This window comes from Patiria miniata, unplaced genomic scaffold (assembly GCF_015706575.1).
Source record: "Patiria miniata isolate m_02_andy unplaced genomic scaffold, ASM1570657v1 HiC_scaffold_29, whole genome shotgun sequence".
Taxonomy (NCBI): domain Eukaryota; kingdom Metazoa; phylum Echinodermata; class Asteroidea; order Valvatida; family Asterinidae; genus Patiria; species Patiria miniata.
The window spans coordinates 13,660,857-13,686,934 of record NW_024037068.1 but is presented as its reverse complement, the minus strand read 5'-3'; the positions used below and the strand labels follow the sequence as shown (position 1 = coordinate 13,686,934).

The 26,078-nt window shown below is 40.6% G+C and overlaps 1 protein-coding gene and 1 long non-coding RNA gene across 44 annotated transcripts in view; one reads left to right on the top strand and one right to left on the bottom strand.

Annotated features, from left to right (window-relative positions):
* Positions 1–26,078, top strand: part of LOC119735676 (neurogenic locus Notch protein-like) — a 68,009-nt gene that overhangs the window by 2,154 nt on the left and 39,777 nt on the right. For 34 of the 43 annotated variants that reach the window (XM_038209528.1, XM_038209524.1, XM_038209515.1 and 31 more), the window contains exons 2-16: positions 3,140–3,206; positions 6,259–6,399; positions 7,433–7,522; positions 10,655–10,891; positions 12,780–12,887; positions 14,155–14,328; positions 14,992–15,090; positions 15,218–15,466; positions 16,088–16,201; positions 17,958–18,134; positions 18,466–18,567; positions 18,695–18,946; positions 22,090–22,203; positions 25,361–25,537; positions 25,869–25,967. In XM_038209528.1, coding sequence (XP_038065456.1) covers positions 3,140–3,206; positions 6,259–6,399; positions 7,433–7,522; positions 10,655–10,891; positions 12,780–12,887; positions 14,155–14,328; positions 14,992–15,090; positions 15,218–15,466; positions 16,088–16,201; positions 17,958–18,134; positions 18,466–18,567; positions 18,695–18,946; positions 22,090–22,203; positions 25,361–25,537; positions 25,869–25,967 — 2,200 coding nt within the window. The remainder of the gene's footprint in view (positions 1–3,139; positions 3,207–6,258; positions 6,400–7,432; positions 7,523–10,654; positions 10,892–12,779; positions 12,888–14,154; positions 14,329–14,991; positions 15,091–15,217; positions 15,467–16,087; positions 16,202–17,957; positions 18,135–18,465; positions 18,568–18,694; positions 18,947–22,089; positions 22,204–25,360; positions 25,538–25,868; positions 25,968–26,078) is intronic. The other 9 variants (XM_038209485.1, XM_038209494.1, XM_038209498.1 and 6 more) reach the window with 9 other exon arrangements.
* Positions 23,105–25,206, bottom strand: LOC119735680. The gene is made up of 2 exons (XR_005272207.1): positions 24,978–25,206; positions 23,105–23,629 (listed from the first exon to the last, which is right to left on the bottom strand). It is a non-coding gene; the product is annotated as an uncharacterized LOC119735680 (long non-coding RNA).

Sequence of the window (26,078 nt, the reverse complement as noted above, 5' to 3'; positions counted from 1 at the left end):
CGCAAAGGGGCACTTGGGTAAATCTGGGGGGGGGGGGGGAGTGCCCCCAGCCTCCCCCATTTGTATTTCATCGAAACTCCAATCCCATTTTAAAATTTAAAATTGTCATCGAAAAACGGAAGAAGTAATACAACTTTTTTTTAGGGAAAAGAATACATCCAGAAGATACGTTTTGGCAAAACTTACTTCATTGGATTGTTTTAATCATTGCACAAATGAGATCTGAAGTACATGTGTAAGTAAATTGTGGAACTTAGCAAAGCAAACTTGAAATGAGACTGCCTTCGTCTTTGGCAACTACATGAGTATAAGACCAGGCATGCAAACGTCCGACGTTTTATAAATAAACCAGTCCATTGCTGTTTTTTGTTTTGTTTTTACATTTAAATGTTTTATGCTTTTCCTGACAACTGGAGGCGCTGTTGCTGTGATGTGACTTAAGAAACACGTTCTTCGCATTAGGATTTTTCTCTCCACATTTTTAAACCCCAAATAATTATTTAAAACATTTGTGCATGAAGTTTTATCATTGTCTTATGTCATATACTGAAACAACAACGAACCACTGAAAGCAAAAAAAGTAGGCCTAAATGACCACAGAAAACCCCTCAAATTTTCGCGACTTTTTTGTTAAAGTTAATGTGACACTGACGTTTCTGCCAGGAATGACATCACAGTTTTACTCATGATTATGCAAATATGCATTGGCACAGAAACCAAAAAAGGCACCATTGCATTCTTAAAATGGCAATACGATGATTAAAGGGAAAATACAACATTTTCAAACATCGAAAAATAAAACTACCAAGTTGTTACGAAATACCTTACTAGGATGTTGGTAAATGACAGTCTAAAGCATCCTGTAAAATTAGGGCACCTGGTGTGAAGTAATTTTCAAGAAAAATTGTACTTTTGTGTACATTTTCAACAGTGGTCGGCTGACCACCGTTGGAAAAACCTAACTGTTTTTCAACTACTGATCCAAAATTACCGGGTTTTTTTTCAGTCCAAATTTTGTTTGCTATTGGTTGCATGTTCATGAACGGGTGCAGGCCAGCTAGACTGGTTCCCTTACCTTACAATTTTCAGGCATTTTTGATCCATTTCATCTTTAGTGGAGTCGGGGAACCAGACCACTTGAACATTTTTGTTTTTCTTAGTTTTCCAGCATTTTCGAACACAAAACTTCAAACATGTCAGTGTAACAATATTTGATCTATTATACTAACCCCCCAGATAGTTCATTTCTGAAAATTACAGCGAAAGCCAATAATGTACATTCCCTTTAAACATAAAGTTAAATGAAGCACCGAGGTACATTTCAAGGATTGCATGTAGGAAAAATCCTTTACATATGCGCCCTTCAGTGACAAGGAGTTAAATAGTGAGCAAGTCTCTGATTAGCTTTTTTCTTTTCGTTAAAGAATCGTAATACCTCAGTTGATGAAACAGCTTGTGGGCCATCTTTTCAAAAGGAGTTGAATTAAAAAATGCACCAGACAAGTCTTAAAATTGTGACAGTAAGACCGTCGCTTCAAATACTTAAAACATTTTCCTTACCTAAGTTCTTATGTTTTAGGGAGATCCAGACGCTACGGAATTTACGAAAAATGGAACATTATGCTAGAGAGACGCTGACCATTTGTTACAACTGATAATGTAGTAACTAACTGATAACGTGTCACTAACCGATAATGTCTCACAAATTGACCGATATTGTATCACTAACCGATAATGTAGCAAAATATGACGGATACTGTAGTAAATGTTGCTACACTATTAGTCAATTTTTGCTACGTTATCGGCTAGGACTGATAATGTAACAACGATTGACTGACAGTGTAGTACATTTTACTACACTATCGGTCAATTTTGTGTTACATTATCAGTTTGTGATACAGTATCGGTTAATTTATGTGACATTATCCGTTGGTGATACATTATCCGTTGGTTACTACATTATCAGTTGTAACACCATTCAAGTCCATCAAAAGTCCCGAAGTTTCAAGTCATGTCACTACTCAAGTAGTGAACTTGTTTATACCTCTGGTTCTTTTCAGAACCATTCTCTTAGTTGAGAAATTATTCGCACATGGTGTTTCCGCAAACCTTTCATTATTTAGTATCTCCACCATGCAAAGCCTCAAATCTTACTTAGTGAACTGTTACAAAAGCATTCTTTTGTTATTGTTCATCCGCTTAACCCCAGTCGCACATTCACGGTTGGAGCTACTAATATTTACGGTTTACCAAGAATCAATCGAGCATCACATGAACCGTCGAGATTCGTGGAGAAATCGATTTTCTAAGAATGTACTACGGTTTCAGGACGGATAGCCACGACTGTCCTAAGGTTTCTCTACGAATACACCACGGTTTGTCACGAATATGGACGGATTGGTGAAGAATATCGACGTTATTACTAAGAATAATGACGTTTGGGCGATTGGGCCACGGATGACCAAGGTTCTCCTACGAACTTAAAGCATACATATTCGTAGTGCAACCTTAGCGGAATCCTAGCATATCCGGGCATATCCGTAGGACATTTGAAGCGAATTCGTAGAGATTTCGACAACGAATGAGCTACTAATCATCTCCAAGAATATTTACGAATAGCCACGAATAATATACGAATTAGTGCGGTTGTCCTGAGGATGTCCCACGGTTGCACACATTGATTTTCATGACGATTCACCGCGGAAGTTTGGAACAGTTTCAAATTTTCGCGGCCCCTCCACGAATATCCAAGGAAGATGACGATAACCACGGATGTACTAAGGATGAGTCCGGTGTCACATGAAAATCCGACTCCTATGAAAATCGGACCCCTATTTCCCTATTATTGGTTGATCCCTCGCACGTGACAGGTCACTCTCCAGAAACGAGCCTAAAAATAGCATAGTATCGTACTCACGCGTGCGCAGTACTACCAATGAGTCCACATTTCATGGAGTCGGATATTCACGCTACACCGGTACTCCCGCGGTTTATCACGAATTTTAAACTGTGGATATCCGTAGCTCCAAACCGTGAATGTGTGACTGGGCTTTACTTGTGAATGGATTCGACTACTGACACACAACACTGATTTTAAGACGTGCATTTCATGTTTGGTTTTCCTTAAACTTCGTTTCAGCATGATGAACTATTATATCGCGACTTGGAACTCCTGGATCAGATATTAAAGAAGGTGAACATAGATGGTGAGTCTCAATAAGGAAAACGGGTCTGTAGTCTGCATGAACCGTCTAAAAAAGTCTGATTTTTGGACCGAGTGTAAAGAAAAAAAAACCCAATAGTTTCTCGCCAGAGCTTTTTTTTTTTAATGAAGGAGGCTGGCGCTTCGTTTTCTTTTCTTTCCCAGAATGCCGGTTTGCCGGGATATGATGGCAGATGGATTCATCCATTTTCTTGACTCTTTTGCTGATACACAACTGTGTCCAAATGCGCCGCAACCCTTTCTACATAACCATACAATTCTGTTGAAAACACATTGAAAGACAATCTATAAACAATATATTTACAAAATATAGTGCAAATGTATGAATTTAAACACGACAAAGGTGGCGGACCGGCTGGAATGGTAAGGAGTTGGGACGAGAACCTGGTTTATTGTTTTGTACTTGTCTACAGCCTTCTGGTTTTGCGACTTGTGTTGTTAAGCAAATTTAATCCGATTATGTACAGTTCTGCTAAAAGAGAGCAGTGAAGTCAAGGCACATAGCTTTTTAACGCTCCCTTGTTCACAAAATAATGCTCAGTATGATTGAAATGTTATATTATAACAGAAGAAGAAATTGTAGGCTTTATGTCAGTGAAAAAAAAAACGCCGTTAGGCCTATTGATGTCAAAACGTTAATACTGGTCACTGGTAAAGCTGACCTTGAAATTGTGGGAAAATAGTTCAAAAAATCACCTGACGATGACTGCGGTCTCCTGACGATGACTAGAGCAGGCTAGTCGAAACGTTGAGACCAAAGGACAAGTTCTTTTAGAACTTAAAGCAGGACTGTTCTTATCAGAACAAAAAACTACATAGCGAAGGTTGATAATAATCAGGACAAGTTCTTTTCAGAACTAAATATGTTCTTAGCAGTAGTTATTACCACATGGTGTTACCGCAAACCGAAACGATACCGATACTCCATCATGCAAAGCCTAAAATCATACATAGTTCTAAAAGGACCCCAATGATCTTCTTAATTACTTATTTCTAGGAATCCTCACAAATTATTATTTGACGAGTAGTTGAACACTAATATCATCTTAGTATAGCCCGAATTTCGGCTCAATCTGTTGTTGCAAACGCTAGAGTTACAATTTGAACTATATCCAAGGCAAATTTCTCTGGACTAGGATTTTTGCCCACCAAACAAACATGTTGTTTTCAGGTTGTCCGATTTGTCCACAACAATGACGAGGCGCATTGTTAACATATTTATTACTTGACCGGCGTGTCTCGGAATCTCGGCATCGACCAATGGAAGCTGGGGGAAAAGGGTGATATATTTATAAATAAATAAGTCGTGAAGTAGGCGATAGTGCAATTTGTTACTGCACACCATAATGTATAGAAACCTTATTAATATTCATGAGGCTTGCAAAGATTGCCAGATGTTGCACACACCAGTGTTACAGCTTTAAAAAATGGACGTACCCCAGCCTATTGTTTTAATTACAACGAAAAATACTGAACATTATCAAACGATTTGTAGCAGATAATTAAAGTTGGATCATTATAAGGGAAACAAACACTGAAAGATGCATGAAGATACGTTCCTCCAAACGGGAGCAATTGATTTCAAAGATTTCACCCGCAAACGTCAACATTTATGTTGTTTCATTCAAAAGGAAGTATTACGTAACCTTTAGAAACCGCCTTTGAAACCACACAGCTGTACAGTTAGCGCGTAGTCAAGAGTCCCTCATCAATGATAGTCGGAGCCTATTTCAATGGAATTTGTTTCATAAACGAAGCGTGTTTCATCCAATAACAAAGAAGAACATTGTAAAGACCTGCATAGAAATTGCGAAATCGCCATGGACGCCATTCGAGCAAGCAAACCATTGTGCAAACCATTATTTGCACAATGGTATGCTTACTCGAAGCAAACCATTGTGAAACAATGGCTTTCACAATGGTTTGCTGGATGGCGTCCATGGCGATTTCGCAATTTCTATGGAGTTCCCCATCTTGCGCCTTCGGCGCTATAAGATCTTTGATTACGATCTAGCGATGTCGGCGGTGCGAGGATAGTAGTGTCCCAACCGACAATCGACTCAGTGGGTTTCATATACATGTATAAAGGCTTTCGGCAGGTTCTCCTTGAATCTGTTTAGCCTCAATGAGGCGTTAGCTAGAGTGTCTTGCGCGTAGGCATGATTGAATAGTTGGTCTATCGATCCACGCCATTTGGCTGGCTAGGGAAGAAAAGAAGAGATAATTAGGGTCGTTGGAATGGAAGTCTACCACAAGAGATGCATCGCCCCCCAAGGAATGTAATCGCCGGCTTAAGGGACAAAAACCTTATCACAAATGCTGCTGGATACTATTAGTAGAGCAGATTGGAGAAATGTTTGGGGGTTGTTCACTGTGATGATAGAATCATGGCATTTGGCTCACAGTCATGGTATGTCTTAAGAAAGATATTTCGCTGTATGGCCATCGCACATTTGCCCTTTGAAAAACTTATATAATAACAAGCAGTTTTGAAACTTTTCTAAATGGCTGCCATTGCTTGTTATTCTACCTATATTCTACAAAGCTGCCATTGCTCTATAGCCAAATATTTTTCTTATGACCTGCTCCGACTAAAGGTGCCAGAAATTCCATGTTTTGTTCTCATCAAATGAACAAACCCATCATCCGTACTATTGCTTGATTGCAAGGTACAAGAATTGTCCCTCTTCCCTTCCGTTAATCCGCAAAGAGTGCTTTGTAGCAGACGATTGCAAAGTCCCTTTAAGGTTCCACCGAAATCGTGGCAATAAAGTGTCCAACCTTCATTTGGCATTAAAAACTTGCGATATTCTTAGTTAAGAAGTGCCATGTCGTTTTTCAAAATCTTTGAGCGTTGCCATTTTTACATAATAAAATCACACGGAATGCATTTTGGATAATTTAAATAAATTTGCTCTATGGGTCTCCCCCAACTCTCCGTGTAATACCGTTGAGGGGGTACTTGAGCACGGAGCATTCGGACACGGCACTTAATGTTCAAATTGATCTTAATTGTTTTAATTTGTTTTCACAAGACACAGACGAGCCTCGTAAGATGGACCTTGTCGGGACACCAGTGAAGCAATCGTCAACGAACAATGCTGCCGGCCTACCTGAAGGGGCAATTGACGGGAACCGGAACTCAAACTACAACGGCAGATCATGTTCATCGACAAGTAAGTTAAAACAATTGAAGGAGAAACGATGTTGGTGTTGGTGTAAGGTTTTAGCCGCTGTCCCCTCTCTATAACCCCCCCCCAAAAAAAATCAATTAATCAATCAATAAATCAATAAATCAATAGATCAATCAATAAATAATTAAATAAAAAAAAATAAAATAAGTAAAGAAAAACACTTCAACCACGAAGAATTATTGTCCAGAAATAAAGAAAACAAATAAAGAAAGATTAACATGTACTACAGGGTGAGTAAAAAAAACCGAAACCCAAATGTCGGGACTATTGTGGTTTTTTTTTAAAGTTCTGCATGTAGCACGGTCAAAATCTAGGATATGAAGGCCCAATTAATAAGCATTATTTTAGTACAAGAATCATTCAAATCACTCATGTACTTTTTCAGTTACGTAATTTTAAACACACCCACCGTTTTAAAGTTCTGTCCACGGATCACCAAAAAGCGTGCGCCGGTTCTTTCAGCAAAACGAAAACGATTCACACACATCCCTATGTGATTTGTTTTCGTTTTGCTGAAAAACACTGTTTTGTGATCCGTGGACAGAACCTTAAAACGGTGGTTGTGTTTACAATTCCGTAACTTGAAAAGTACATTGATAATCTGAGTGATTCTTGTACTAAAAGAAGCTTATGAATTGGGCTTTCATATCCTAGATTTTGAAAGTGCTATACATGCAGGACTTTAATAAAACAATGGTCCCAACATTTTGGTTTCGTTTTTTTTTTTGACTCGCCCTGCATTTAAAAAGGTGATCAAGTCGTACCCGGCTGTATGTGCCCCATCACCCAACAAAGAAGATTAAATCAATTCTAAAACGGTGATCGGGTCGTGCCTTACATCACCCAACAAAATACATGTATATGTGCATTTGGCAATGGCCGTTTACTTCCATTTAGAAAACTGTCCTTCGATATTACCCATTTAATCGTACATATTCAATTGTTTTGTGTATGTGTCGAATACATGTATGGAATGTACGAATGCAGTATTTCATTAGCTTTGTTTTATGTTCAGAGTTTCAGAGGAATCCGTTTTGGCAAGTTGACCTCCAAACTGAACACTGCATCAGCAAGGTCACCGTGCTTAACAGAGGGGACTGCTGTCGTAAGTTTATCCTTAATCTTCTCAAAAACGTTACTACACTTCTCTGACATCACATTAAGTGGCGGATCCGGGATGGGTTGGCTGGGGTATTACCAGGGGATATTGGGGCCGTTCCCACGGGGGTGGATGACGCATTACAATCAAAAACACCTAGAGCAATGAAGCCAGATTTGAATTTCTGATGATGCATGCAGGGAACATGTATAACATTCATGTAATTAACTTTGGACACTTGGAGGGGCTTTGGCTGAGTTCTCAGAACAAATAGACCGCTTGCAGACGCGATCGATAATAGACCGCTTGCAGACGCGTTCGATAATTGACGCGCTAAGGTGAGCGACGCCATGTTATGGGACAAAATGTGCATAGATAGATATACGCTTGTCCCCACAACATGGCGTCGCGCGCCTTCGCGCGTCGATTATGGAACGCATCTGCAAGCGGTCTATAGGTCTTTGGTCCTTGTTTTCTGTTCATTCGATGTCACATTACTGGTTGTGTATAGCATTCACTTTTCCAACAGAAGCTCAAAAAAGTGTCGGACATGTACGTCCAAAACCACGAAATTGTACTTTGGGGAAGCACAATATTAGTGGGGTCTTCGTCTTCAATTATGTTGTTCGCCCTTTTTCGAGATGGGGGCATTTCCCATAATGCCCACCCGGATCCAATAATACCCTAGACTTGACTCAAGTCGGAATTGCTTTAAGTCGGTATCTTAATTTTTTTTAAAAGTAGCAAAAATCATTTAGTTTACGTCTTTCCAGAAGCCCGTCAAGCAGTGACAAGGTACACTTCAGCGCGCGTTCCACTTCAGTGCCGTAAAACAATGCGCACACACTGTATGTACATTGTACAATACGCGTATTATACGTACATGTGTGTGCATGTATTTCAGAGCATGTGCATACATGTGGTGCACAAGTTAGCAATTCCTTGAAAATAACATGTACATGTACGTTTTTAACATGATGGTCCGGATTCGACGCATGAGGGCGCGCGTTATGTACTGTAAGTATGCGATATGCGCTGTGGGTGGATTTACTATATTGTTGATGTACCCTAACGTGGCGCGCCCCCTAACGTGGTGCACTTTGATTTTTCGCTTGTAGCGCCTAGCTAGAGCAAAAGTTTTAACTGAAATTTCACAGAAAGTGAAATTTCATCAAGTTATAAACACTCCCGTTCATAAATCGCGAGTTTATTTACCCGCTACAAAGTTAAAAGAAAAAAATATTTTGGCGTGATTTTCCGATTTTATTTTCAAGTGCAAAGTGAACCCTTTGAAAATGCCCCGAAAAATAAGAAAATATTTTTGTGACAAACATCTGGCTGGGTATGTAGGTAGAGATAATAATAATTTATCAGAATTTATCAAGTTTACAGAAATTCTTAAATGTTAATTTGGAATTTTCCGAGATTTATTTAAGTGCGCCACGTTAGGGAACACTCCGCCAAATTGTGCCCAATTTCCGGACGCCACCGTTTTTTAATTTCGGCTTAAATTTTATGAAACCGAAATTGTTCACAGAGGTTAAACAGCAAGCATTAATAAGGTAAAAGTACCAGTATTTCATTGCATGAATTTGAGGTTTGTCAACAAAGAGGTTTGGCAACACTACACGAGAAAATTTGGGTAAGCTTCGAAGTGCGCCACGTTAGGGAACACGACTATGTAGGCACAGACCGAGCGCAACCCAGACTTGGCCAAGTCTAATAATACCCCCACCCTGTAACGACCTGAGAATTTTACCAGTTACTGTACAGAACAACTACTCGATGTACCCAGTGTTAACATAGACTGGTTCAAGGGCGGATCCAGAACACAACAATTTTGGCCCCCCCAAGTGGGTCCCAAAAATTACGACGAGGGGTTCGGGAGAAAGAGATGGTGATGAACGCAGTGCCTGCCTTTATTGCGATGTCACTCAACAAAAAAATGGGTTCGTTTTGGGGAGGGGGGGGGGGCACGGCCCCCGTTGGACCCCCCCTGGATCTGCCCTTGACTGAGCTTACATTTTAGTTTCCCCCTTAACTTGACTTGCAGGAGGACGTGCAGGCGATCAGGGGGTTGTAGGTTTGTCCCGATGGGCGTCGCGAGGGGGGGGGGGGGGGCAAGGGGGCCCAAGGGGGGCAAGGGGGCGCTTGCCCCCCCCCCCCCAAGGAAAAAAAGGGGGGAAAAAGGAAAAAGAGGTGCGAAAGCCATGTTGCTGTTTATTTGATGGGGGGGGGGGTAGGGCAAATGCTCCCCTGCTCACGCTTGGAAAAATGATCAATTGAGAATATAATGAAAAAGTTAAGGAATTTTGGGGAAAATTTGCTTAGCCCACCCCACCTGGAACAAAAATCATATGGACGCCCAAGGGTTTGTCCTGTAATGAACTAGAACATACCAGAAAATTTGCAAACATATGAATGCAATGCAAACAAAATATGTCATTCTATAAATTGAGGGGTTCACCTTTGTCCTGAGGTACTCCTTAATGCATGTCATCCTCCAAGAGGCACTTACCCAACAAATGAAAAAAAAAAGTTTTGAAATCATTGGTAACTGCATGACAAATTACATAGTACCAAGATAACAGGGCCTGGTGAAAAGGTCACACTTTGGAACCGAGGTTAATGGGAAAAACCATATTTGATATATTGTATTATAGAGTGATTACACTCGGCAGCCATCTTTGAGATGCGTTGTGGGCACGTGTGGTCCAAAGCGGTAGAGCACATGCAAAATTCATGATCATGAGGTTGTGGGTTCGAGCCCTGCCGTGGCCATGCTTGTTGTGCCCTCGAGTAAGGCGCTTTACCTCACTCCTCTCAAACCTGGTGATAAATGGGTACCGGCATTATTCAATGCTGGGAAGGTAGCAGACTCGCTGTGGAGGAGGTGTGGCGATCCCCCCACAGCAGCATATGAGTCTGGCCAAATTGCAAATGAAAGAGAGATGGGCACTCCGTTCCTGTGAACACAGGTTCGTCCCCTTTTGAGGTGCGTTTTGTTATCTGATTTTTTAAAAGCAATTAACAAAAGCGCACACGGCGAAGATGACTACGGCGTAAACGATCCACACGATGTGATGACGAATCCTCAGCCAAGTAACAGTTATGAGTTCCCCTTTTTTCACTTTGCAGAGTCGAGATTGCAAGGCGTTCTCGTTAGAGCTGGGCCTAGTAGCATAGTCTCCAAGAATCCGGCATGCGGTATCCGCGTGACTAAGCAAGAAGCCGCCGTGGCAGGCGACACGATCGTCAGGGAGTGCGAGCGACCACTACGGGCACGTTACATCACCCTTGGTATATTAAGCAGAAAGGCCATAATTACAGTCTGCGAGGTGGAGGCGTATGAACTGCCGATGTTATACTGCATAGGTGAGCTTTGAAGAACCGTGGCTGCACATCATGATGTAACACATCATGATGCTCCAAGCCGCGTCAACAGAAATCTGAGGAAAAAATTGGGGAACAATTTGCTTTGCCCCCCACCCCCCTGGAAACAATCCTGGCGAAGCCCATGGAGCGCTGTACCTTTGTCCCCCTTCACTATTCCTTATTTAACTAGACATGTTTGAATTGGCTGCATCGATGTTTTGTTTACTGTACACCATCCAAACATGGGAAGGCGTCACTGTGATATATTCCTCTTATCCCCCAGGATGTACACCTTAATTTATGCACGAATACTGCGTGCCTGCATGCGTCTGCCGGCACCCTTTTAAAAACTATTCAATGTTTTCTTCCAAACGATACAACTACTGGTGGTATAATTCCACACAGTATTTGATACCAGTCCTATCTTCCTTGGAGCAGGGTTTCTGGCATTACATCGCCTGGTACCTTTCAGAGATGAAGTTGAATCCATCACTTATTGTCACTATAGTCCCTTCTGCATGTAGTTCTGGTCCTACAAAGCCCATCACAAGTCCTAAAGTCCCAGTTCACACGCAAGCTATTCACGTGAACTGTGACAAAGGCGTTCCTTCTTATAACTGATATTTAAACCATTGCTATGACGTCACACTATTGTTAAAGAGGTTGTGGCATGCTCGAAGACATTTCCGTCATTTTTGGGGTATATGTAGCCTAAGGTGTGATGAAATAAAAACGACTACTAATTGTTTCTGTCATGAAATGAGTACAAAGGGTACCTTTGAGAGCTATTTTTCAGGTCCTGTTTCGACCCGAACGTGCAATTTGTGTAAAAGTCGTCGTTGCGGGCAGCAAACAAAACACAGTAAATCGTGACGTAATAAACAGGACTCGTTTATGCTACTCTGCATCGGGAGTTCTGTTTATTACGTCACGATTTACTGTGTTTTGTTTGCTGCCCGCCACGACGACTTTTACACAACTTGCACGTTTGGTTCGGAACAGGCATGACAGGACTTGAAAAACAGCTCTCAAAAGTACCTTTAGTACCCATTTTATGACAGAAACAATAGTCGTTTTTATTTCATCACACCTTAGGCTACATATACTCCAAAATGACGAAAATGTCTTCGAGCATTCCACAACCTCTTTAAAAGTGTGGATTCAGATCTACGAATCTCTTACACTTTTCACAAAGTGTGGATTCGGAACGACGAATCTTGAGTAAAGTGTGGATTCGGAATTACGAATCCACACTTTGAACGTCGGACATTATTGTCTCCATAATGAGCATGAATAGGACCGCCTACGTGAAAAGTTGCTTTCCGAATATTACCAATGCATCTTCACAGTCAGATTCTCCGTCGTCACTACAAAAACTACTTTTAGTCAGAAAGAAATCGTCGTCTGAACTATCCATTTTGACGTAAGGAGTCTGTACACACAAAATGACTTGGTTGTACGGGTGTGGCGAAAAATGTTGCAACCTGACGCCACTTCCGCGCTTGTGTACAAAGTCTATGCAGAGTCATTTCAAGTATATCCGAACAAAATTGGAAACATTTCTCAGTCCCAGATTCATGACTTATCATCATTTTATGCAACGAATGACCTTCATTGAGATGATATATGAAGAAAAACGTGGCGTCAGATTGCAACATTCTTTCCAATAATTACACTCGCAAGTGTGGATTCTTAATTTACGAATTCACTCGGCGCTTCGCGCCTCGTGAATTCTTAAATTACGAATCCACACTTTCTCGTGTATTCTCCTTAACATAAACACTCTTTCTTGCTACTGAACGTGTGATTTACTTCTATACTTGCGCCTAGAATTGTGTCTGGAATTGTGATGGACTTCTCTGACACTTTTATTTGACTATCTACACAGACGAATGCGAAAGCGATCCATGCCAGAACGGCGCCACTTGCGAGGATGGCCTGGGCGAGTTTTCCTGCATATGTGAGTCAGGTTTTACGGGAGCCCTCTGTGAAACCAGTGAGTATACCAGTTTGCTATTTCTTGAAGAAAATATGAAAAGGAAATAAACTGCTACAAACGGCTTATTGACCAGTTTGAGCCGAAATATTTCAGGGAACTACCCATGGATGAGTGCGGTGGCACGTCTATGGCCTCTAGTTGTGTATATTTGTAGGCCTACCAATACTGAATAGTGGTATTCTACCATTGGTTTTTGCACACTAGAGTGAATTTCTAGGTCAGAGTCTGGAAAATGCCTATGGAATAGTGCGAAAGAGGTATTGCCAAGTTCAATTTTAGATGTTGACTTCTGAATTTGGAGCCTTTCCCTTGGTGAACACGACATAATTGTCAGCGTGGATATCGCCTACATGGTGGACCGGTGCGACGGAGGTTGATGTGGCCACGGTGTCATTATGGCTTGAGCTCATCTGCTCGCTATGGTCTCTGTTCCGATACATCAGTTTAACCAATCTGGGCACGACTGACTCTACGGCGAAGGCCCCTTTCAGTAGCGTAGCCAGGATGTTTTAAGTTTGGGGGGGGGGCACCAGTATGTTATGAGGGGGCACCAGTATGTTATGAGGGGGCACCAAGGGTGGACCAAACAACAACATTTCCCCCAAATTTCCAGATGACCGGTCACCGCAAGTGCTTCAAAATTGAAAAACGTGGGGGGGGGGGGGGAGGGGCTGGACCTATTGTGCTGGTCCTATTGGAGCTATAGGTCGCTCTTTTTGCTTGTCAATTCATTCACATTTCATAAAGGCATATGGTCAAGGGAAGTCAAAACTAATCAGCTAAAACAAAAGTATTTTTAAAGCGGCAAATTTCGGATTTTTCGTGAAGGGTGGGGGGGGGGGCAACGGTTCCCCCCCCCACCCTCGGCTGCGCCACTTCCTTTTTCATTGGCAAAAACATTGTGCTAGCTATAAATTTAAGCAGAGAATCAGTCACGGGGCATTTGCTTACGGCAGCTAGCACAGTGGTTTCTTCATTGGACGGGGCTTCGTGTGTTTACAGTGATCACTGCAGCATGCCTGAATCGTCTCTACCGGAGCTTACGTCGTGAAAGTGTACCTAATGAAATCATGGAGCTGTAAAAGGGCTGTAATACCGACTGATTACATTTACATGTACTTGTGTTGTGCATACCTTTCCAGACAAAAGACGAACAGTGTAACAAGTAACAGACAACGTGAGATGGTTGAAGTCACTCCAGTAACGCTTAATTAATATTACTATTTTTTTATGTTCAGGCCTTTTCTTACGTTCCCCTCTACAGTTTCTTTTGCAGGAGAGACAGAGCTGAATATTGTTGGCAATGATGCAGGACAAAGTTCAGTTACTAAGGATGCAGACATCCGTCAGCCCGGAAAACCTAATGACGGAAAGTTCACGGAGTCATCTCTGATAGGTGAAGACGGGACAATAAGCAGTGGGAGCTGCACAATCACTGGTATGGCCGCATCTTCACATATTTACACCTGATAGCTATGGGGTACCACCACTGATCTCTGTTATACTGACTGGATAACGCTTCGGGCCGTGGGGGTGAAGTCGCTGGACGCCATTTTGACGCTCCCTTTTTGGCCACGTAAACATCAAAGTCACGAAATAAAATTATTTATTTGAACAAATATTAAAATGAGTAAAATAACACTGTGGGCAAAATGAATAATTAAAACCTGTTCGATGATCCAAAATTGCTTCCTAAACTATTATCATTCTGTGTTTTTTATATACGGATCCATGCATTGTGGGCTTTTGAGGGAGTTTAAAAATGGTCGCCGCGTGTGTGCAATGTGTAAACGCATTGTTCGAAGCGCAGTGGGTACCACTGTTGACAACTTTAATTCTCCTTCTCTATGTTTCTTTGGCTTTTTTTGGTATATTGCATGACGCTGTACTTGGTTGGTTGGGCCTCCTCCTATGATGAGGCTCCTGAGGACTGACTGGTGCTGTCTCATTGTCCATTTTTGTTTCTGTTTGCTCCCGGTAGCCCAGTAAAGCAATTCGTGTTCTACTTGGTTGTTTCACACTATACCCTGCTATTTCGTATCACACGTTCAACAAAGACGGATTCATCATGACGTTTTTGTTTTGTTCTCTTTAATTTTAGAACCTGAACGGAATCCCTATTGGGTGGTTATGCTCGACCAGAATGAAGAGGAACACTGCATCAGCCATGTCAGTATTCTGAATCGTGGCGATGGCGATAGTAAGTCTGCATTTACGTACATCTGCACATGTCAATTGCTATACTGTAGAATAGTAATATGCAACATCAATTTTGCTAAAATAACCAACCAAAACTGGTACACTAATTTATTATCCCATGTCCGTAGGTCAGCTTTTGACGGGTGCTGTCGTCAGAGTAGGGTCAGTCTCGCCAAGAGGGGACATTAGTGACAACAGCCTCTGCGGTTTACCGGTGACTGCTGAACAAGCTTCGGTGCCCGGAGGCACGATCTACTTCGAGTGCGACCCACCTGTAAATGGGATGTTTTTGTTCGTTACTATCCCCTCCCAGCAAGCTACCTTGCAGCTCTGCGAGGTCCGAGTTTGGGAAATGTCCATGGACCAGTGCATAAGAGGTATAAACCCAGTTCACTCTGACACTTTGATTTCTTAATTTGGAAACTTTCCCTTGGTGAACATCTCTATCTCTTTAAGAAAAAAAATACTTAAAAATCAAGAATATTACAAGTAGTTTGACCATGAGTCGAGAATTGCCAGGTATTTTTAAAATTTACTTAACTTTCCTCCCGTCCTCTAGTACTAGTATGAAGTGAAGCTGAGTCACTTTGGAATTCAGTTCGCCGCAGCGTTACACTTAGCCGCCATGTGTTTGCTTTGTATTGTGGGATACTTTTTATACCCAAGTAAGCGGCTCAGCGGGTTGGTTACTTGGACCCATGCTTGGACCAGGCTAGAGTAAGAGCGAGAAGTCACGTGAAAATTAAATCGAACGCAGTCGCGCTTACGTACGACTACGCGTGGGGGAGGTAATCGAACACGCTGTAAAAAAAAATCAGCTGGGATTCATTAGCAACCGTTAACATCATTGATCTCCAATCCTCATTAGTACATTCTGGAATCCTGTTGTTTGGCAGGATTGGTGTGCACGTGATTAACGTATACATGGCAATATGATGAGTTCTTAACGCCCCAACACACTCCTGGATTAGCTGTTCTTGTTTTTGATTCTGTTCAAGATACTGATCCGTGCGACAGCGATCCATGCCAAAATGGCGCCACTTGCGTGAAGGATGCTGATGCCTTTTCCTGCACGTGCGCAGCAGGATTTACCGGACCTCTCTGCGAAACTGGTAAGTTGAAAAAAATCTCGGCCCTTGAATAAGGGACTGAAGAGATGATTCAGGTATAATGTTGCTGGAAGTGAACTTGATAAAAAAACATCAGTAGCCATTAACATTTGACCCTCATATCTGCACCAATTCCACGCCTGATATTCGTCCCTTCGTAATAACGCTTCATTGTATTACAATGTACATGTATTTATTTACTGAAAGTTTATTAAAGGGAATATACATCATTTGCTTTTGTTGTAATTTTCAGAAATGGATGGAATTGGGGGGTTGGAAATACATAGCAAATATGGTTACACTGACTTTTTTTAAGTTTTGGGTTCAAAAATGCTATAAAAACCAAGAAAAACAATCATTTTCCTGTAGTCTGGTTCCCCGACTCCATATAAGAAGAAACATAGCAGTTTACATAGATTGGGGAATTGTAAGGTCAGGGAACCAGTCTAGCTGGCTTGTACCCGTTCATAGGTGTGTAATCGATTGCAAACAAGTGCGATGGTAAATTGGGGCCAGTATTTGAAAAAAGCCAGTTTTTTTGCAAGGCTGGTCGGCCGACCAGCGTTGGAAATTGATACAAAAATACCACTTTTCTTGAAAATGACAGTATACCAGGTGCCATGATTTTACAGGATGCTTTACACTGTCATTCACTAACAGTCCAGCAAGGTATTTCAAAATGATTTGGTAGTTTTATTTTTTGATGTTTGCAAATGTTGTATTTTCCCTTTAATACCATAGGGTGCGGAAATTCGCCCCTTCGTGAAAACGCAAAAGGGCACTTGTGGCAAATTCGCCCATTCGTTAATTAGATTAATTGGGATTCTAATACATTTGTTGAAAGTATAGCCTCACCAGGTTGTAAATATTGATATATTTACTCATTTCACAAAAAAAAAAATGTTTTCGAAAATAGAGACGATTTTCATGAAATTCACCCCTTCGTGAAAACAGTGACAACATGTACAATGTACTTGTTTTGTATATACCTTTCCAGACAAAATACGAACGATGTTACGAGTAACAAGTAATGTGAGATGGCAAAAGTCACTTAAATAACACTTAATTGATATTACTTCTTTAAGGTTAAGGCATTTTCAATTCAATTCAAATTTAATTCAAATTTATTAGCACCGTTTCGAAGGTGAAGCTGGATTACAGCTAGGTGTTTACAATAAAAGCATTATATTTTAAACTTATGTAACACATTAGAATTGAGAAAACTTATTATATACGCATATAAAAATGTCAGAGGTTGTAGTTAAAATAAACAACATTACAAAATTACATGCCAGCTGGCCAAGATTATTACATTAGGCCAAAAAAAAAGTCTCCGGTTTCTGGTATGCGCGCGCGTCGCCGTAGCCATGCGCGTCGGCAAAATGAAAAAGTTTTTTTTTCAATGAAAGATGATGTCTCAAAACCGCGAAACTCACTGGCTTGACTGGAATCCTGCTGCTGCACAATTTTAACGTGTTTTTAGATTGGGTTATGATCGAGAATAAGCTTTATGTGGCCTCTCTGGACTCCCATATATTTGCACTAGTCTAAGCCTTAGTTTAGTCGGGCACCATTTGCAGTCATCAGCCGACATTTGAAGCAAAAAAGTCAGGTAAAAAAAAAAAAAAAAGCCGCGTCGCCGCACCACTTTTTGGACAAGCTCCATACCAGAAACCGGATACTTTTTTTTTTTGGCCTTAATGAGAATTTTTTCTGTCATTAATTAGAGAAAAATGTTTTCTTACGTTCCCCTTTACAGTTTCTTTTGAAGGAGAGACAGAGCTGAATATTGTTGGCAATGAAGCAGGACCAAGTTCATATGGTGATGATTTAAATTACCGCAGTGATTCCAAAAAAGCTAACGACGGAAAGTTCACGGACTCATCTCTGATGGGCGGAGACGGGACAATAAGCAGTGGGAGCTGCTTAATCACTGGTATTGCCACATCTTTACATCTTTACACCTGGGTAGCTATAGGGTACCACTGTGGACAACTTTATTTCTCGTTTTCTATGTTTCTTTGGCTTTTTTTGGTATATTGCATGACGCTGTACTTGGTTGGTTGGGCCTCCTCCTATGATGGGGCTCCTGAGGACTGACTGGTGCTGTCTCATTGTCCATTTTTGTTTCTGTTTGCTTCCGGTAGCCCAGTAAAGCAATTCGTGTTCTACTTGGTTGTTTCACACTATACCCTGCAATTTCGTATCACACGTTCAACAAAGACGGATTCATCATGACATTTTTGTTTTGTTCTCTTTAATTTTAGAACCTCAACGGAATCCCATGTGGGGGGTTAAGCTCGACCCGAATGGAGAGGAACAACACTGCATCAGCCATGTCAGTATTCTGAATCGTGGCGATGGCGATAGTAAGTCTGCATTGACGTACATCTGCACATGTCAATTGCTATAGTGTAGAATAGAAATATGCAACATCAATTTTGCTAAAATAACCAACCAAAACTGGTACACTAATTTATTATCCCATGTCCGTAGGTCAGCTTTTGACGGGTGCTGTCGTCAGAGTAGGGTCGGCCCATCCACCATATGGGGACTTTAGTGACAACAGCCTCTGCGGTTTACCGGTGACTGCTGAACAAGCTTCGGTGCCCGGAGGCACGATCTACTTCGAGTGCGACCCACCTGCAAATGGGATGTTTCTGTTCGTTATTATCCCCTCCGAGCAAGCTACCTTGCAGCTTTGCGAGGTCAGAGTTTGGGAAATGTCCATGGACCAGTGCATAAGAGGTATAAATCCAGTTCACTCTGACACTTTGATTTCTTAATTTGAAACCTTTCTCTCCCTCGGTGAACATCTTTATCTCTTTAAGATGAAAAAAAAAATTAAATCAAGAATATTACACGCAGTTTGACCATGAGTCAAGAATTGCCGGGTATTATTAAAATTTACTTAACTTTCCTCCCGACGTCTAGTACTCGTATGAAGTGAAGCTGAGACACTTTTGATTTCCCGCCGTCGCTGCGATAGACTTAGCCCCCATGTTTTCGCATTGTATTATGGAATACTTAATCAAGTAAGCGGCTCGTGGATCGGTTAATTGGACCAGTCAAGAGTACGTAAGAGCGATAAGTCACGTGAGAATTCAATCGAACGCAGTCGCGCTTGCACGTACGAGTACGCGCGGGGGAAGTAGATCGTCACCGTTTTCACGAAGAGCCACATATGTCAAAAATTACCATTTTTTCGATTTTAATTTTTTTCAACATTTTGCTTTAAAACAATGTACTTAACCATTTTGACATGTTTTTGTAAGCAAAACATCATTAATTTCCAAGTTTCATTAATGTTGCAAGGGGCAGAAATCTCGAAAAATGCATTTTGCGTTTTCACGAGGAGCCACATACATTTTGGCCCTTTGAACGCGTACAAAACCCATTGCACGGAAATAAATTAAAAGTAGGTCAAATGAGATTTCCGTTTTCAAGAAAAGAGCCACATAATTATTTATCTTTGTTACCTTTCTAGCTGCGCGCGCGTACTCACGCGCGCCTATGGAAATGCACGTTGAACGGAAAGGGCCAATAATATGTCGGAAACCTGAATTTGCGTTTTCACGAAGAGCCACATATCTTTACTAATTAATTTTCACTAATTAACTGCTGTATTCAGTCTGATTACTGGGTTCGTGTTAAAATTCAGCTCTCGTAGAATCGTGTGATGGTTTTCGTGCCCCAAAACGTTGTTGCAAAGTGGTATTTTTTGCAGTTTTAAAATATGAGAAACTTCTTTTGCGATTACCTTGAAAACGATTTTTCTTTAAAATCCACATAATTATGTGGCTCTTCGTGAAAATGATGACGGTATACACGCAGTAAAAAATCAGCTTGGATTTATTAGCAACCGTTAACATCTTTGATCTCCATTAGTACATTCTGGAACTTTGTTTGGCAGGAGTGGTGTGCAAAACGCAGCTGGGCTGGTGTAGTGTGAATTTCGAACTGTGAAATACTGATTCACTTGGTTCTATTGCGCATGCATACGTGAGGAATGTGAACGTTCAACCAATGAAGCGTTAAAAGGAACCGCATTTCATGGGAGTCCAAATTTCATGTGACACTGGAAAAGTGTTAAAGACCAGCTAGCCATGTCTTTATCATCCGTTTAAGACCGGCCACGTGACGGGCTCTCGTCCAATAGGAATGCGTAAACTGTCTTAGGTAATTATGAATCACTGTTCACACTTCAAAACAGAAAACAAGGTATCTTTTACTCATAGTTCTATTTTTTTTTTTTTAAATAGAACAATAATGTATTGCTATCAGCTCACATGATGAAATTTAGTGGTAAAAATATCAGGCGGAATGCCTCATGCAGGCAGGACCACTTATCAAACAAACTGAGGGATCAGCGGTTAAAGGGGCACTAGGTCCTGAAATCCCCGCAAATTTCATGTTTTGGATTGTTTATTTATCCTATTTCAAACATGTGGTTGAAAGGAAACCAAACTATTGTCTTACCGTTCCCGAGAAAAGACGAAAAAATGCCGGTTGTTTACATAGGACACGACGGAGTACGAATACGGTTTTCGTGTCGTTCTCATACAGTGTGATCTCGAATGTTTGTACAGATAGTGAAATACTAACTTCACTTTTATTCCTAGAAACAAATCGTGATCGTGACGTCATCAGGTGTTGGGTTACGTTACATTAAAGATGCATTTCCCCCCATAAGATAAGTAAACAATCCAAAACATGAAATTTCCGGGGATTTCAGGACCCAGTGCCCCCTTAACTCATGAAATCACGGAGCTGTAAAAGTGATGAAATACAGACTGATTACATCGTCACCGTTTTCACGAAGAGGCGAATTGAGTATTTCATTCACTGTCTGAACAAACATTCGAGATCAACTCGTTTAAAGTTGGTCCTTTTTTAATTTAACAAGTTGAAACTTAAAGATGCATAAAATACGCAAGATTTAGGTATGAGAGGAAAGAAGAGATTCTAATCTTCATACATGTAGAAAACTCTAAGGAAAATAGGTGAGAAAATTTGCAGAATTATTCAATTAAGAAAAGTGGCTGTTCGTGAAAACGAAAATAACGACCAATAAGCAAATTAGCCCCTTTGTGAAACAGTGAGTACACGCAGATTTCGCCCTTCGGCGGTCTGAGTCAATGCATTATGTGTACAGTACGCGCAGATTTTGCCCCACTGCGCAAGCGCCTTAAAATTCGCCCCTTCGTGAAACGTTTCATTGCACGTGCCTGAAATTCGTCCCTTCGTAATAACGCTTCATTGTATTACAATGTATTTATTTACTGAAAGTTTATTAATACCATAGAGTGCGGAAATTCGCCCCTTCGTTAATTAGGTTAATTGGGATTCTAATATATTTTTTTCTCTATCTCTTTAAGAAAAAAATACTTAAATCAAGAATATTACAAGTAGTTTGACCGTGAGTCGAGAATTGCTGGGTATTTTTTCTGAACTTTCCTCCCGTCCTCTTGTACTAGTATGAAGTGAAGCTGACTCACTTTGGAATTCAGTTCGCCGCAGCGTTACACTTAGCCGCCATGTGTTCGCTTTGTATTGTGGGATACTTTTTATACCCAAGTAAGCGGCTCAGCGGGTTGGTTACTTGGACCAGGCTAGAGTAAGAGCGAGAAGTCACGTGAAAATTAAATCGAACGCAGTCGCGCTTACGTACGACTACGCGTGGGGGAGGTAATCGAACACGCTGTAAAAAAAATCAGCTTGGATTTATTAGCAACCGTTAACATCATTGATCTCCAATCTCCATTAGTATATTCTGGAATCCTGTTGTTTGGCAGGATTGGTGTGCACGTGATTAACGTATAAATGGCAATATGATGAGTTCTTAACGCCCCAACACACTCCTGCTGTTCTTGTTTTTGATTCTGTTCAAGATACTGATCCGTGCGACAGCGATCCATGCCAAAATGGCGCCGCTTGCGTGAAGGATGCTGATGCCTTTTCCTGCACATGCGCAGCAGGATTTACCGGACCTCTCTGCGAAACTGGTAAGTTGAAAAAAAATCTCGGCCCTTGAATAAGGGACTGAAGAGATGATTCAGGTATAATGTTGCTGGAAGTGAACTTGATAAAAAAAACATCAGTAGCCATTAACATTTGACCCTCATATCTGCACCAATGCCGCGCCTGAAATTCGTCCCTTCGTAATAACGCTTCATTGTATTACAATGTATTTATTTACTGAAAGTTTATTAATACGGTAGAGTGCGGAAATTCGCCCCTTCGTGAAAACGCAAAAGGGCACTTGTGGCAAATTCGCCCATGCGTTAATTAGGTTAATTAGGTTAGGTTAATTCTAATACATTTGTTGAAAGTATAGCCTCACCAGGTTGTAAATATTGATATATTTACTCATTTCACACAAAAAAAAATGTTTTCGAAAATAGAGACGATTTTCATGAAATTCACCCCTTCGTGAAAACAGTGACAACATGTACAATGTACTTGTTTTGTATATACCTTTCCAGACAAAATACGAACGATGTTACGAGTAACAAGTAATGTGAGATGGCAAAAGTCACTTAAATAACACTTAATTGATATTACTTCTTTAAGGTTAAGGCATTTTCAATTCAATTCAAATTTAATTCAAATTTATTAGCACCGTTTCGAAGGTGAAGCTGGATTACAGATAGGTGTTTACAATAAAAGCATTATATTTTAAACTTATGTAACACATTAGAATTGAGAAAACTTATTATATACGCATAAAAAAAATGTCAGAGGTTGTATTTAAAATAAACAACATTACAAAATTACATGACAGCTGGCCAAGATTATTACATTTGTCGCGGGGTCTATTCCAGTTAGGAAAAACCCCAATGATATAAATCCAACCGGTTCAGTCGACAAAATAATCAAAGAAATAAAAATGTTCAAAAATAATTGTATTTACAGCTCGAATTAAAAATGACTTTTAATTCAAATCACTCAAACACTCTTCAACTTGAAGTCAAAACAAAATAAAAACAAAGAAAGCTGGATATGTAAACACAAATGAAAATGCACAGATTACAACAATTTATACAATGCCAGAAAAGGATAAGTTGTTCGCAGTTGCGTCTCCCATGGTCTTGTCCAGATCCAGCGATGACCAACGATTCAAATCCAGTTACGTCCACGAACGCGCGAGTACAAAGTTCACGAAAAAACAAAGTTCACGGAACGAGAATTAAAACATCGGAGAAGAAGAGGAGATCCAGGGACGTCAAATGACTGCAGCAGGCAGGAAACTAGCGACTGCAACTTCCAGAAGGACGCAACTCGTCAGAGGACGGTCAGGGGTGTGATGAGATGAAAAGGTGATATGGAGGAAAGCGGAACAGAAAATCGTCACTCAGCTCCACAAGTGGTAGAAGTAGTAATGCACAGCTAGGTCTCGTCCTCGTCCAACATGACAAACGGCAGGAGAACCTGTGCCAGGAAAATGATGGGTTTACAAAATAATGAAAGTGTTCAGCGGTGATTCCAGTCCAGAGCAAGGAGAGTGATGTACTCTACACCAGAGCCAGGAAAGGAATCATAATTAACTAAATTATTTTAAACAAGTCTATAAAAATAACCAAAAGAAAATCAACTAAAAATATATTATAAACTAAACCTGCAAAATAACTAAGGTCATCAGAAGAAAATCCTTCTAAAAACCAAAACACTGAAACTATTCCCACAGTACATTAATCTGGGCTCACACTGAGATAACCAAAACACAAGCCTAAGGCCAGTTCTAAAGAAAAGATAAACAACGAGCACAGTGCGACTAGCCTACAACAGGTGGATGATGATAAAACAACAGTAAAATCTCGTGCATACGAAATGAGCAATCTACAGTGTACCCAAGGTCAACCAAAACTTTGATCACACACTCTGGCCTGGTCTGGACCATGGACTAGAGAGTCTTGCACACAAGATTTACAAGATAAGATCAGTGCTAGAATGTCTCAGATAACAGGGCGGCTGGACCCACACGTGGTCAGGCTAGCTTAAAGTGGCAGGACTGTGACTAGTGACTGTGATAATACAAAAAAATGTGTTTGCTAAATCAAAGGCTAAATACACTTACAGTTAAAGGAGCAAACTATAAAACTCAAAGCTATAGCAATTAAACAAACCAATTCCTACAATGAATGAATAGACATAATTCAGAATTGGCACGATTCGTACAAGTATCAGACATCTATAAAACTTCAAGTTATATCTGATCTAATAAAAAGGAAATGCTCTACTAATCTAAAGAATAAAATAACTATTCAGCAATCAATAAGCAAGAAAAGTTCAAGTAACCCTATGATGTGAAATCATAAATCGGCATCAACTTGAAAAGTTAAAAGCCATAGGTTGAACATATATCTACATCAACTTCACTCTTTCTAATTATCATTCAGAAACTCCAAACAGTCCAAATGAAATATAAATGAATCGGGTCATAAAATATCTCTCATGGAAAATACTGAATCCATGGACCATTGGAAGTGATCCACTCAAGATACTTTCATAACAGAAGTCATAAAGATGCATTCAAATATAGAGCACAATATTGTAACGACAGCATGAATTGGAATCAGACGCAATCAATATGTACAAGGAAAGAACTCATTCAAATAAGTTTCATAGTAGAAAATAACTATCGACTCATCATCAAGCATGGAAGTTGAGATAAAAAGTAAATATTCTCTGAAAATACTCAAGACAATTAATAGTTCACTAATGAACTAATACTAGTGATAAATATATACTTAAATGAAGACAAATTTGGAAAACTTACCTGTGCCAGGAAAATGATGGGTTTACAAAATAATGAAAGTGTTCAGCGGTGATTCCAGTCCAGAGCAAGGAGAGTGATGTACTCTACACCAGAGCCAGGAAAGGAATGCCGCACCCGCGCACCAACAACCCATCACTCCAGGCCAGGCTGTTGCCCCCCACATTGTCTTACATAATACATGTGAACCATGCCTGACACAGGGCAACACCACAAGAGGGTACAAGAAGAAGGAATTTTGATGAGGCAGCATAACCACCTTACAAACAATAGACTTGTTCTAGTCATCCAACAAATTAAAATAATGGCAAATTTGGGGGGTATGACACATTAATGAGAATTTGTTCTGTCATTAATTAGAAAAAAATGTTTTCTTACCTTTACAGTTAATTTTGAAGGAGAGACAGAGCTGAATATTGTTGGCAATGAAGCAGGACAAAGTTCATATGCTGAGGATTCAAATTTCAACAGTGATTACAAAAAAGCTAACGACGGAAAGTTCGCGGACTCATCTCTGATGGGCGGAGACGGGACAATAAGCAGTGGGAGCTGCATAGTCACTGGTATGGCCGCATCTTCACATCTTTACACCTGGGTAGCTATAGGGTACCACTGTGGACAACTTTATTTCTCCTTCTCTATGTTTCTTTGGCTTTGTTGGTATATTGCATGACGCTGTACTTGGTTGGTTGGGCCTCCTCCTATGATCGAGGCTCCTGAGGACTGACTGGTGCTGTCTCATTGTCCATTTTTGTTTCTGTTTGCTTCCGGTAGCCCAGTAAAGCAATTCGTGTTCTACTTGGTTGTTTCACACTATACCCTGCTATTTCGTATAACACGTTCAACAAAGACGGATTCATCATGACGTTTTTGTTTTGTTCTCTTTAATTTTAGCACCTGAACGGAATCCCTTTTGGGGGGTTAGGCTCGACCAGAATGAAGAGGAACACTGCATCAGCCATGTCAGTATTCTGAATCGTGGCGATGGCGATAGTAAGTCTGCATTTACGTACATCTGCACATGTCAATTGCTATAGTGTAGAATAGTAATATGCAACATCAATTTTGCTAAAATAACCAACCAAAACTGGTACACTAATTTAT